We start from the raw sequence: 13146 nt of genomic DNA, 5'->3' as shown, positions 1-13146 counted from the left end.
TTTCTGCTCAGCTCTCTTCATGACTTTCTCACCAGCTGCTTTTCTCTAAAACTCTATTCCTGCCAAAGGGATCCCTGACTTTATTTTTTATTTTTGTAAAGATGATTTATTTGAGAGAGAGAGAGCCTACTCATGCTTGAGTGGGAGAGAGGGGTAGAGGGAGAGGGACAGACAGACTCCTCTAGGGGGTGGGGCTCCATCTCATGACCCTGAGATTAGGACTTGAGCAGAAATTGCTAGGGATCCCTGATTTTTAAAACACACATCTTACCAGATCATACCTTTAAAATCCTTGGGGTATTATTTTCCAGTCGTTATATACATGGATGCAGTTCATGTATTCTCTTGTGTCCTTGCCTTTCATGTTTTAAGAGAATACAGTTCTCTGCTTAGAATGCCCATCAGAAAAGAAGGGAAGAAAGAAAGAAAACAACAGCCAGAACAACCACTTTGTAAAAGCATCTCAGACTAGCTTATAGGTGTCAGGTGTGTGTGTCTCTGTCATAAATTTCCTGTCCTGGGCAGAGGATGCTATTTTCCGGGTCCTTTTTACACTAACCATACAGCTGTATTGCCATGTTTTTTTTTTTTTTTTTAAAGATTAAAGATTTTATTTATTTATTTATGAGAGACAGAGAGGGAGAGAGAGAGAGAGAAAGGGGGAGAAAGGGAGAGAGGCAGAGTCACAGGCAAAGGGAAAAGCAGGCTCCATGCAGAAGCTGGACGTGGGACTCGATCCCGGGACTCTAGGATCACACCTCGGGCTGAAGGCAGGTGCTAAACCACTGAGCCACCCAGGAATCCCCTCGTGTTGTGTTTGTATCGTATTGCTGACAAGTCCATCTTCCCTAATATACTTGGGGACTCCTTGAAGTCAGAGCTCTGGTCCCTTCAGTGGCCCAGGTTGTGATCTGCTTCTAGGCTACTGATTTTCTAGGTGGTTTTGCTTGAAGAGATATTTATCTAAAATGCTGCTTTCATTATGTTTCTTCCCTAGTCATAAGTGTACTATGTACTATAAGCTTAGCGTGTGGAGCCTCATATCCTCTGTACCCCCATCCAGACACAGGAGGGCTCATGGTGTATAATTTCTTTGCTTTCCGGTTTGCTCCCCTTCTACCTCTAGTGTGGTGGTTTTATTTTCCAGACCTTAAAACACTTCCACTACCTCTACCTGTTCACTTCTAGTACCTGTCATATCATTTCTTATTTCTTGGTAGTTTCTTTGTCATGTGATAACATGTCAAAGCTGTCATATGGGTTGCTCTTATCCCAACCTGCTCCAGATGGCAGAGACTCAATCTTACACTTCCTGGTATTCTTCTGTCTCGTGCTTAGAATGGTGTTTTGCATAATGTTAGCTGTTCAGTAATTACTGATTCATTTACTTACTGCCACCAGTCTTGGTTTAACTGAGAAATAAATGAAAACCTCCTTTTTATAGTTGTTAAATCAGGAGGCAGCCAGAATTGGCAGGTGATGATGGCTTTGGTAAATAAACTTTGAAATCCAAATTTAACTTAGGCACACAATGTCCTCAATCCAGTTTTTCTTAACAAATCCAAATTTAACTTAGGCATATAATGTATTCAATCCAGTTTTTCTTACAGTGGGAATTTGCCTTGTTTTTATAAAAATATTAAAATGATTCCTTAACACGTTTTTTTAAAAATAGACTTAGGATTGAATGGATATAGCATATAAGTAATGTGGAATAATTTACTATACCATCAGGATCTAATAAGTGTTTTAATTTTTATTATAGCAGATATCTCATTTTAACATCCAGTCTGATAATTCATCAGCATAGAAATTTATTAGGGTTTGAAGGGACTTGAATTAAAAACTTTTTCAAAGTTTTCCTTTTGTAGATGAGAAATACCAGTTAACTGAATCAAAACAAATTTACCAGAAATCTTATTTTTAATCCATAGAAGCTAAAAATGAAAATAGAATGGTAAATTAATAAACAAGTGGCTGCAAAGGGCATACAATGAGAAAATCTAATTGTTATGGCTTTTCCTCTTCTAGTACTTTTGAATATTTTTTCCTTTTGGGGGCATTTTGTGCTTGTGTAGTAAGTGGTTTGGAGGTTTCAGTGGATTTTCTAATGCAGGGATATAAGGAGAACTAAAGGTGAATTACAACTTAACAGAAATGGGAATGACTAAAAATGTTCTGTGCTTCAGGTACAGAATAATGTTTGTTTTTTTTTAAATCCTTCTTATCATCAACTAACCGTTCTCTGTATCTGTCAACCCAAAACTCAAAATGCAGTAGGTCCATAGTAGCTCTTGAAAAGTTGTTTATAAATTGAAAGCAAAATATATTTTTTTAAAAGATTGTATTTATTCATGAGGGACACACACACACAGAGAAGCAGACACAGGCAGAGGGAGAAGCAGGCTCCATGCAGGGAGCCCAATGTGGGACTCAATCCTGGTTCTCCAGGATCACGCCCTGGGCCGAAGGCAGGTGCTAAACTGCTGAGCCACCCAGGGATTCCCGAAAGCAAAATATTTATATTCATTGTTGGTAACTGTAATAGTTCATTTGTAACCAAGTTGAACAGATGGACTGTTATGGTTAATTTGCCAAAGGTGTAAATGCCTTTTTTTAGATACCTTCTGAATTTTTCTTTATGGTGAAATTTTAATTTCAGGTATTCTAGAAAAATTCTCTGGGGGGAAAAGTATACGATTGAATATATTAAATGTGCATGTACATGTTTATGTAGGTGTTTTAATAAGGAGATTAAATGTCTCTTTCCTTTTCAGATATGTGTTAAATGAATCCCAGAGTCGCCAAAATTCATCTTCAGGACAGGGTTCTTCTTCAAATAGTGGGGGAGGTTCTGGAATACCACAACCTCCCCCAGGAATGAGTTTTTATGCAGCTAAGCGAGTTATTGGTGATAACCCGTGGACACCTGAACAATTGGAACAGGTATCACTTCTTGTTCATAATGGAACTTCACCCCACATGCTCGCCCCTAGGAGGTCCATGGAAGCATGTGTAACATAATTCCCATGCCTTCAGTCTCTCTAAAGAAACATCTTGGCAAGGACTGATGACCTAATGTGCTCTCTTCAGTGTGTCAGTTTTTTGGTACAGCCCCAGAGAAAGGGAGGAGTGGGAAGTGCTCTTTAGTTTTTCCACCATTACGTACATAGTTCAAGGGTGAAATACAGCCCACTTAGAAACTGAGTATGTTTAACTTCTTTCATTTTAGCTTTTAATTCTGGGTTTAATAGTCACCCGGGCTATTTTGGTACAGTTAAAATGCAGTTTATCTTAGATGGTTCAGCTTTTTAGGCCTGTGTATTTTATGTAAAGTGAAGAACTCCTATACTCACATGTGACAATATGGGAGAAAAGCATGACTCCCTTTTCTCTTTCTTCCTGGGAATTGAAAAATTGGCATTAAGCATTTTATTCTGAATTTAAACAGGACACAGATGTTCTCTGAGCAGCTTTTATAAAAGACTGGTGCTCTCCAGAGAAGTTGCCTCAGTGTGTCTGTGTCACCAGGCACCTCAGGGAAGAACAGATGAGCTCAGTATGTAATTATTTTGGAATTCAAGCAACGTGGGTCAGTCTTCCAGTCCTCCCTTTCTCTCTCCGTGGCAGTTTAAATGATTGGATATTTTTTCTTTTTGGGAATGTAAGTGACTGCTGATCAAAAAAAGTGTTCCCCAGCAGAGGGAAAAGGCAGGTGGGGCATTGCAGCCACTCACAGATTTACAGAATGATTTGTTCAGTGAGGGTTATGCTTGATTAGATTTATATTTTATAGATTTTTTTTTCCTCCCTCTTCAAACCATGATATAAGTAAGAAAGGTAAATGGTGGTAGCAGCTTCTCTTTATTGAGTTTGAGCTATGTGGCCGGTACTATGCTGAGCACGTGGAATACAATTGTCTTGTTTAATCCTTAAAACAACCTAAACCCAGCTGAGATAAGAGAAATCGTTTCATTTTGTAAAAGGAACTGAGGTTTTGAGATGTATCACCATCTCACTTCAAGTGCTAGGCTTTGAATTTAGGTCTCCTGAGGACTAAAGCTCTACGTGCTAGAGAATAATTGTTAATATGAAATTATAGTCTTGTGTTGGTAATTATTTGCTAATTTTCAAGGGCCTATCCGTGTTTTTTGTCAGTTTTATAATCTAGTGTGGAAATGAACTATTTAGTTTCTAGGATGGAATAAAATAGTTTTTATTTAAATAAAATGGTTTTTATTTTTTTCTCATGACAAAATGATAATATAAAGATTCAAGTAGTACAAAACACCACAAAGAGAATGAAAAATGACCTGGAATCCTGCCACCCTAGTGTGTCATTGTACAGCCTACTGTGTGTGTGTGTCTGTGTGTATATATATATGCAAGTACAGTTTTACATGATACATTTTAATGCATTTTTATATATTGTACACTTTATATATTGTACATTGTACCCTTACCTACATTTACATATAATACAGTATTTGTGGTTTACTTTTTTCATTTAACAATATATAAGGTTTTTTTAAAAAAATCATCTTTTTAAATGTTTTATATAAAATTATGTGTAAACCACATAAGATTTTAACTTGTCTCTTGATGGACATTAGCATTGTTTTTTGTTTTCTTTGCACTTTTTTTTTGTTTATATCTTTATGTAGTTAATGTCCATAACTGTATTTCTGTGGCTTCAGTAAATGTTTGCGTCTTTTCTATTGTAGCTCTTGCGACAAGTAAGTTGTGTTGACCAAGGGAGGATAGACAAGCATTTTATGATCTGTTTATATACCTTTTTAAATTGCATCTGTTGTCATTTAATAATTATAAATTCAGTCTTGACTCATATACATAAGAACTATTATGTAATTGTTTTTTAAAGATAAAGGTAGTTTTCAGATATATTTGCCCTAGAGTTCTTTGTTGTGAAATTCATAGTGCTTTCACATCCCGTGAAGTTCTAATTAGAATCCCTCTTCAGTCTGTGTTTCATTTCAGCCATTCAGTTAGATTGAATACTGTTTGATTAAAATTTCACTTGCCTTGACTGGAGTGTGTCTAACATCCTATTGTTTTCAGTCTGTAAGAATGTTGAGGACAGAATGAACATGTTAACAATAGGGTGAACCTCTGTGGAATGTGGTTTAGTTTTTTTTTGAACTGTCAGAACAGTCCATGAACTACTCTGTTCATAATGTACCACACTCCTACCTTTAGGCTCCAAATTTGGACTTCATTTCAAGGCTTTATCATTCCAGAGAGACTGTAACCTAAGTAGGAAGGCTGGGTGTCATAATGGTCTTTGAGTTGGAGAGACTTGGCTTTGAATCTTGTTTTCATCACTTACTATGTGTCTGAGTCTCTTAAGCCATGCCTCAGTTTCCTTGTAAGAAGAATAAGTATAATCTTACTGATGTCCTAGACTGTGAGGGTTAAATGAAATCATGAATGTACATTACATACAGTTCCTGGCACATTTAAGCCTAAACAGGAGCTGCTCCTGTTGCTACTGTTAATGTTTGGTTGGTGGTATTTGTTTCTTTGATTACAGTTTTTCCCTTCCTTCCTTTATCTGCAGTGCAAACTGGGGATAGTGAAATTCATAGAAGCTGAACAGGTGCCTGAACTCGAAGCTGTTCTCCACCTGGTGATTGCTTCTAGTGACACACGCCACAGTGTAGCAACAGCAGCGGACCTAGAATTGAAAAGCAAGCAAAGGTAAACTACATCCCTTTTCACCTTTAAAAAATAAAAAGAAGCTATATATATATACCCTTTTCACCTTTAAAAAATAAAAAGAGGCTATATTTCTAGATGCTCACTTGACACATATTTATCCTTTCAGGATTTTCTGTAATGAGACATTCAATTTCTGAGATTATGAAATGTACCTAATTTGTAATAAAGACAGTTTGCTTATTAGGAGCAGGATTCTGTGTTAGACAAAGAAGAAAAGCTGTTTGGAGAAGCAGTTTTAAACTTGAATGGATTAGAACAATTACCATAAGAAGTGAGACCTTTGTCGGCAAGGTAAATGGACTTAAAGAACTAATGTTAAGAAGAATGCCCAAACCCAGAGATGGTTCATTTTTTATTCTCCCTCTTAGTTAAAAGGTTTAAGATTGTTTTTAATAAAGGATATGTAGGTTTCAAGACTAATATGGTAAAAATCAGGTCCCATGAAAAGAGGTGCTGAATAATCTTATGTCACACAGGAGGAAAATACAAATTCTAATAGGCTCAGAGAAAATATTTTGTGCGAGCAATAAAATCAATACAAAATGAAACACTGGTGTACCAATTTGTACCTATTGGTAAATAAAATTGTGTAACAGTTGAAACTCCATTTAAGTTTCTATTGAAACTGCTATTTTTATAGTCTGTTGATTGGCATTACAAACATAATTTTTGGAAGGCACTTTGCAGTATGTAATGAATCACAAAAATATTTATAATCTTTTATGTAAATCTTCTGGGAATTCATCCTAAGACAGTCATTCAAAGAAGAAAAAGGTTTTATATAGAAACATGTTATAGATTTACTCATTATACCTTTTCCTGTAATTTTAAGAAAAATGGAAACAAATTCAAATTTCCATTATTATATGGAAATGGTAGTAAATTAACTATGTGTCTCTATATGGAATATTATATATCTGCCAAAATAATTATGAAAGTTATAAAGCAACATGTAAATTATCCCCAAGTAATGGCAAATGAACACATCAGAATACAAAATAATATGTGTATTGATTTAAAACATGAGATGTGTGAAGCCTGAGAAACAGCATGAGAAGTTGAAGTTACCTGGTTGAAAAAAATCCCAATTATGGAATAGTTATGTTCTTCATTTGTTTTAATGCTTAATGTAGTAACATGCTGAGAGGCAGTGGAGTGCATATATTGCATTTTTCCTCTTCAAGGAAACCAATAAAGGGGGTGGAACCAAGTAAGGAAGTTAAGTTCGTTGTGTCTTTAGTTGTGTGGTTACATGTCAGTAAGCAGACAGCACGGTGTGGTGGCAGCTGGGATTGGTGTACCACTGTAGGTCAGGTGAGGCAGCCTAGAGGAGGACTGAGTTGTTATGGAATTAATTCTGGTCATGCCCCTCGCTGGTGGAGTTTGGAAGACTCTTGTAATCTGCCAGGGCTTACACTCTGTGGAATAAGGACTAGAATGTACTTTAACATTTCCCTCAGGTCTAAAATTCCTTCATGCTGCTTATCACTGCATCCTCCTGGTATCCCTTTCAAAGAATTTATGTGGATTTGGAGTATCAAAAAAATCTTTCTTTAAAACTTCTCATTGTGTTTGAGCTGGCCCCACTCTTTACACCATGTAGTGCATTGGATTGTTGGAAATGTAAATATGGTGCAGCAGTATTCCAAATCGTTTTGATTTTGTCTGTTAAAACAAGTGTACATTTTTTTCATATAAAGAGTGTAACATTGTTAAGAGGTAAAGAGTAAGTTGAGAACAACATGTAGATATTTTCCGCTTTTGTTAAAAGAAAAATCCTGAAGTCTCTTTTCAAGTGATGCTTCTCTTTATTGATCTACTTACCTGCTATACCATCCACCTATTTTACATGCATAAGAAAGAAGACTAGGAAAAGATACACCAAAGTTAGTGGTTACTGAAAAGGAATAGAGAAGGGGGTATGGTACAGATTATAAATTTCTATACATTTCTGAATTTACACAACAAACATGTAATCAAAAAAACTAGAAAGCTAGCAAGAGGAAAAGTAGAAGACGGTGAAAATTATCCTTATTAGTTTTTAGTTGTTTTTACTATTAAGTTTTCCTTTGTTTTACTGAAATGTGTATATGTTGTCAATAATCTCTACACCCGACATATTTATAGAAGAGAAACAAAGATAGAGCTTGAGGATTAGTTAGTAGCAGTCATCTGAGAAAAGTGAGTAATAACTAAAATAGAATCATGGAATGAACATCTTTGAGAATAGTGGAATTGTGGATATCTGAGGAAGAGGCAGATTGTTAAACTATGAAAGGAAGATGGATTAGAAACACTGTCAAAGCAGCATCATAAATTGTGTTTGCACAGATAGAGCATAGCTTGAAGCAGAACCAATGTCAAAAGGCAGAAGATAGGATGGTGAAATCTCACTGATTGAGTGAAACGCAGGATTGCTGTGTTGCTAGGTTTTTAAAATGACTGGGAGGGGCTGCTGGAGAGAGAGGCTGGGTGCCAATCATCAGTCAGTGCTGTATTCTGATTTACCTGACAGTGGGGCCCAAGTAGGAGCAAGTCTCAGTGACTAATGGCATCATGCCTGCTGTGTAGAATTAGGTGATAAAGCTGCAAATCTGTGTTGGCAGATAAGGAAGAGAGGGAGGTTGGGGATCATAGTGACACAATGTAAGAGAAATGGGATGTGCTGCCAGCTTCTTAGGGCTGTGACTTTAATGAATAAATTTTTTTTTTTTTTGGTCACTTTATCACTGTTGAATTTCCAACTAGTTAAACAGAAGAATGATGCTTGCCTCAGTTCTCTCTGAACAAGTGTACTATAGCTCTGCCCTGTCAGAGCTGCTCCAAGGCATTGGCATTGAGAGTGAATTATAATCCAGTTTTTTTGTGTGGTGGCAACTTAGGGCATAGATGTAATGATCTATTGAATCAGGGTGGGATAAGTGACTTCCTGTATTTCTGTTTAAAAACTAACTTTGATCTAACTTATAACTTAATCCCTTTCCTTCTCTTCTACAATGTCAGTTGCCCAGTTCATTTGTGTATTTCTTCTAACATTTTCCTTTGGTAACAAATATTGGGGCTGTGTATTTATTTGAAATCATTGAAGTGAGACAAAAAATAATTTTAACAAGCTGTGTTGAAACCTTCTGTAGCTTGATTGACTGGAATAATCCTGCCATCATTAATAAGATGTACAAAGTATACCTTGGAGATATACCACTGAAGACAAAAGAGGTAGGTTGTTTTGGTTTATTCTCACATCATCATAAAAAGCATTTGGTTGACATGAGCTCCATGTATTTGAACTTTTTCTCCTAGTTATTTTGGCTTAAACTGAACCTATCCTGTAGGAAATACTAATTTTAGGCCATGTAAGTCTGGGTGGATTAAAATTTCTTGGTAACTTAGTTAATTTGAGCTAATGGTTTTAATTTCTGTGCTTAAAAAATGATGGTACACTGTCTAGATTAGGGATCCACATACTTTATCTGTCGGTTTTTGAGGCTTTGCTGCCCCTGTGGTTCTGAGGCAGCAACTATTCAACTCTGTCCTCACATGAAAGCAGCCATAGGCAACAGCAGCACATGAAGGTGCATGGCTGTATGCCAGTATGACTTCATGATTACTGAAATTTGAATTTCATGTAATATTCACATATAATGAAATATTATTTTTTTGATTTAAAAAAATCATTTGAAAACATAAACACTATTCTTAACTCATAGGCTTTATCAAGACAGATGGTGGGCTAGATTTGGCCCATTGGCTCCAGTCTGTTGACCTCTGGTCTAAAATCTAGGACAGTAGATGGGTTCTTCTGAAGCCTCCAAGTAAGGTGTTTGCTTAATAAGCTAAGTTCTGTTTAGTTCACTGTATTTGAAAGTGTTCTCAAGTCAAAAAAAAAAAAAAAAAAAAAAAGTGTTCTCAAGTCCAAATGCAGACATACAAGGACTAGTTTGCTTGCTTGCTTTTTAAACTATAAATAGTTGTTTTAAAAATCATAATTCCCCCTCCCCCATCATACTGTTTTCCAATTAGATTGAATGTGATGTGGTAGAAAGAACAATGAATTGGGAATTGGGAGCCTCCCTCTGGATCCTAGTCCTGAATGGCTGCACATAAATGTACTGGGGAGGAGAGAGTTGGTTAATCACAGAGCTTTTCTTGGCCTCATATTCTTCATGGAGAAAACCAAAGGGTTTTGATTAGATCAGTGGTTCCTAGAATGTAGTCTATGCACCCTTGTTGGGTCATAGGGAGATTTTTTTTTTTTTTTTTAACTGTATTGATATTTGCATTGATGGTGCACAAACAGTGATGGGTGTAACTGCTGGGGTCCTAGCACAAACCAAAACTGTGTCACTAAATAGTACTAGTAGTTATTGTGTTTTTTAAACTGTCAGCACTCATGTAAAAAATTAAAAGAGAGAGATGAAAGCTCAGCTTAAGAATATCTTTGATGAGGCACTTGAGTGGTTCAGTCAGTTGAGTGGCTGACTCTTGGTTTCCGCTCAGGTCACAATCTCAGGGTCATGGGATCGAGCCCCCGATCAGGCTGTGTGCTCAGCATGGAGTCTGCTTCATATTCTCTTTCCCTTTCCTGCTTGTGCTTGTTCTCTGTCTCACTCTTCCCTCTCTAAAGTAAATCTTAAAAGAGAATAAATCTTTGATGAAGCACTAAAATTATCTTACCTGTAGACAGGGAAACTGTAGATATTGAGATGGTATTTGGCAGACATGTTCTCTAAAATGAAGAAATGAGGTTCCAAGAAAAACAGTTCACGTGGTTTATTGGCAATGGTAAAAGTTGGACTTTCAAGCAAAAATTAGAATTTAGGGAAGCTTGTATCCATCAAAATGAGCCTGACACTTTGTCAGTACCTACAATTTTTCTGATGAGATCGGTGGTAATAATAACATGGGATTTTAACAAATGTTTTGTAATGAAATGCTTAACTCAGTGAGCCAGTATTTTCCAAATGACCAGTGATGTTACAGAAGCATTACAAGGGTAAGGGGGCAGGATAGATCAGTGGGCAGGATAGATCATTGGAATTTAGTATAACACCGTATGCAAAAGTTCTGTGATAGTTTCAAATCCAAATTGTAACTAACCATAAAGAAACTATCATTTATTAAGTTTTGGTGTAGGATCAAAGAATATCTACAATTACCTGAAAAGTTAAAATCATCCCCACTTTTCCAACTACCTGTCTTTATGAAACTGGTTTTTTTTTTTTTTTTGGCCCCCACTCAGTGCTAGTTTTTTTAAATGTAATTTAACCAAACAACGTGCCACAACAGAATGAATGCAAAAGAAGATAAAAGATTCCAACTCTCTTGTATTAAGGGAGACAGTTAAGATATTTATAGAAAACATGAAATAGTGCCACTCAGTACAGTTTTTTGTTTTGGAAATTGTAGTTAATTTTCTTAAAAATATGTTATTTACAAAAATATATAATGGATTTATTAATATAATCTTAAGTGAATATTTAAAAAATTTCTTAGCTGTAATTTCTAATATAGCAAATATTGATAGGTGTTCCAGTATAAGCAAAAAGCTCTTTGGAGTATTTCTTAGTTTTTAAGAAGGAATCTTGAAACAAAAGTTTGAAAGACCACTGATTTAGATGACCTCTCAAGAATGTTTCAGTGCACAGTAATTTTGAACTGCTAAATTATAATTAAACATATTTTTAACAGGGAGCAGTTCTGAAACCAGAGCTGAAGAGGGACCCCGTCAGTACAAGGGTTAAGTTAAAGATTGTCCCCCATCTCCTTCGTTCTAGACAAGCTGCAGAAACGTTCCCAGCTAACATTCAGGTAATTCATTCTTTCCAAAGAGACATGGCCTGTTTACAACTTTTATGTCTGTTTAATTACAGAAAGAACTGCATTAATGATATTCAGGAGGTATGTTGATGTATGTAGCAAGATTAATGAGATTCCAGATTTTTTTTCTCTCTCCAGTTTAGCTGCAGACGTGGTTAAAAAATTTTTTATTATAGAATATATACTATATATAGTTAATATTTGACTTAAATGTGATGACTGTCCTTTCAAACTAGTGCTTTGCTGGGTGGCTTTTCTCCAGAAATGTTTTTCTTAAGCAACCAAGTTTCTGGGTGGGTCAGTTAAGTGGAAAATGTGTCCGCTTTGAGTTAAATTTTGTCAGTTACTTGCTGTTGATCTTAAATAAGCTTCTGCGTGTTTTAAAAAAAAATTTTTTTTTAAAAATCTGTGAAACGGGTATAATAATAGCAGCTACCTCATCGTAATGTAAAGACTGAATGGATTAATAGAAAGGGTAGATCACAGTGGTTAGGCCTCATTCTGTTATTAAGTTCCTAGTAATTGCTGAAAACTTAGCAGTTACTTATCTTTGGTCTCCTGTCTCACCACCCCCTTACCGTGTGCTTATGCTCCAACAGAAGATTGTTCGTCTTTTAAATACACTGTTTTCATGGCTCTGTGTCTCCACTCATGATGCTCCCTTTGCTTGGCAGAGCTCCCCTTCCCCCTTTAGCCTGGTAAACATCTACTCATGTTTCAGGATTCACTCCAGTGTGCCACCTCCCATCTGAAATGTTCCCATTTCCTGCCACTCTTCTTTTTCAGTCCTAAAGTGAGGACACTCTCCATTGTGTTTGCTGTATGGTGGACATAGATTCCTGTCTTAACACCTCTCTCTTTTAACTTAAGGCTTATGTTGTTGAAGTGATTGCTTCTTTCTCCTAGATGATAAAACTTTTATTCCCCATATCTGGCACTCTAGTACTTGACTACCTTAAAGTATTCTCTTCTGTGTCTCCATAAATATAAAATTATTGTAGAGCTTCTTTCCTTTCTTTTTTCATGATTGGTGTTTTGTAATTGGTGTTTGCCAGCACTGTTTCCCAGGTAGTGTCTTGATAATTTTGGGTCATAAAATTTGGTGATAGTAACACTACATTATATACTAAGCAGCTAGAATTTTATGACAAGATATTCATAGACATCCTATAGGTGTGTGCTTTATTTGTAGTTATTTATATGTTTTCAAAATAAATCTGGCTAAAGCTTGGTATATTGAAAGACAAACTCAACAAATTTACTGTCCCTCACACATATTCTTGGTTATATTCCTGTCTTTAATGATTGTATTACTATTTTCCTACATAATTGGCCCTACCCCCTATATTTTCCCCCTGTCAATAGTAGAAATCCTTCACGGTATCATTCAGATGAGCCTTTTTTTTCCTGATACCAATGACTTTAACTAGGGATGTGTTACCTCACCTTGATTTTGAACATATGAAAGCACCCAGCATAAGTCTTTGCATGTAATATGTGCACCATGAATTCTATTTTTTCTAATAAATCTTTAGTGTTCTGATTAATCTTTTTGCTGCTTTTATCTTACCATTTTATTCTGTATAATAT

The 13146-nt window shown here is 36.0% G+C and overlaps 1 protein-coding gene across 7 annotated transcripts in view; it reads left to right on the top strand.

The window, feature by feature from the left end:
• Positions 1-13146, top strand: part of ECPAS (Ecm29 proteasome adaptor and scaffold) — a 98477-nt gene that overhangs the window by 34132 nt on the left and 51199 nt on the right. For all 7 annotated transcript variants that reach the window (XM_035696786.2, XM_049091892.1, XM_035696783.2 and 4 more), the window contains 4 exons: positions 2778-2946; positions 5579-5718; positions 8874-8955; positions 11428-11547. In XM_035696786.2, coding sequence (XP_035552679.1) covers positions 2778-2946; positions 5579-5718; positions 8874-8955; positions 11428-11547 — 511 coding nt within the window. The remainder of the gene's footprint in view (positions 1-2777; positions 2947-5578; positions 5719-8873; positions 8956-11427; positions 11548-13146) is intronic.

Source organism: Canis lupus, chromosome 11 (assembly GCF_003254725.2).
Source record: "Canis lupus dingo isolate Sandy chromosome 11, ASM325472v2, whole genome shotgun sequence".
NCBI lineage: Eukaryota > Metazoa > Chordata > Mammalia > Carnivora > Canidae > Canis > Canis lupus.
This window is presented reverse-complemented; position numbering and strand designations above follow the sequence as displayed.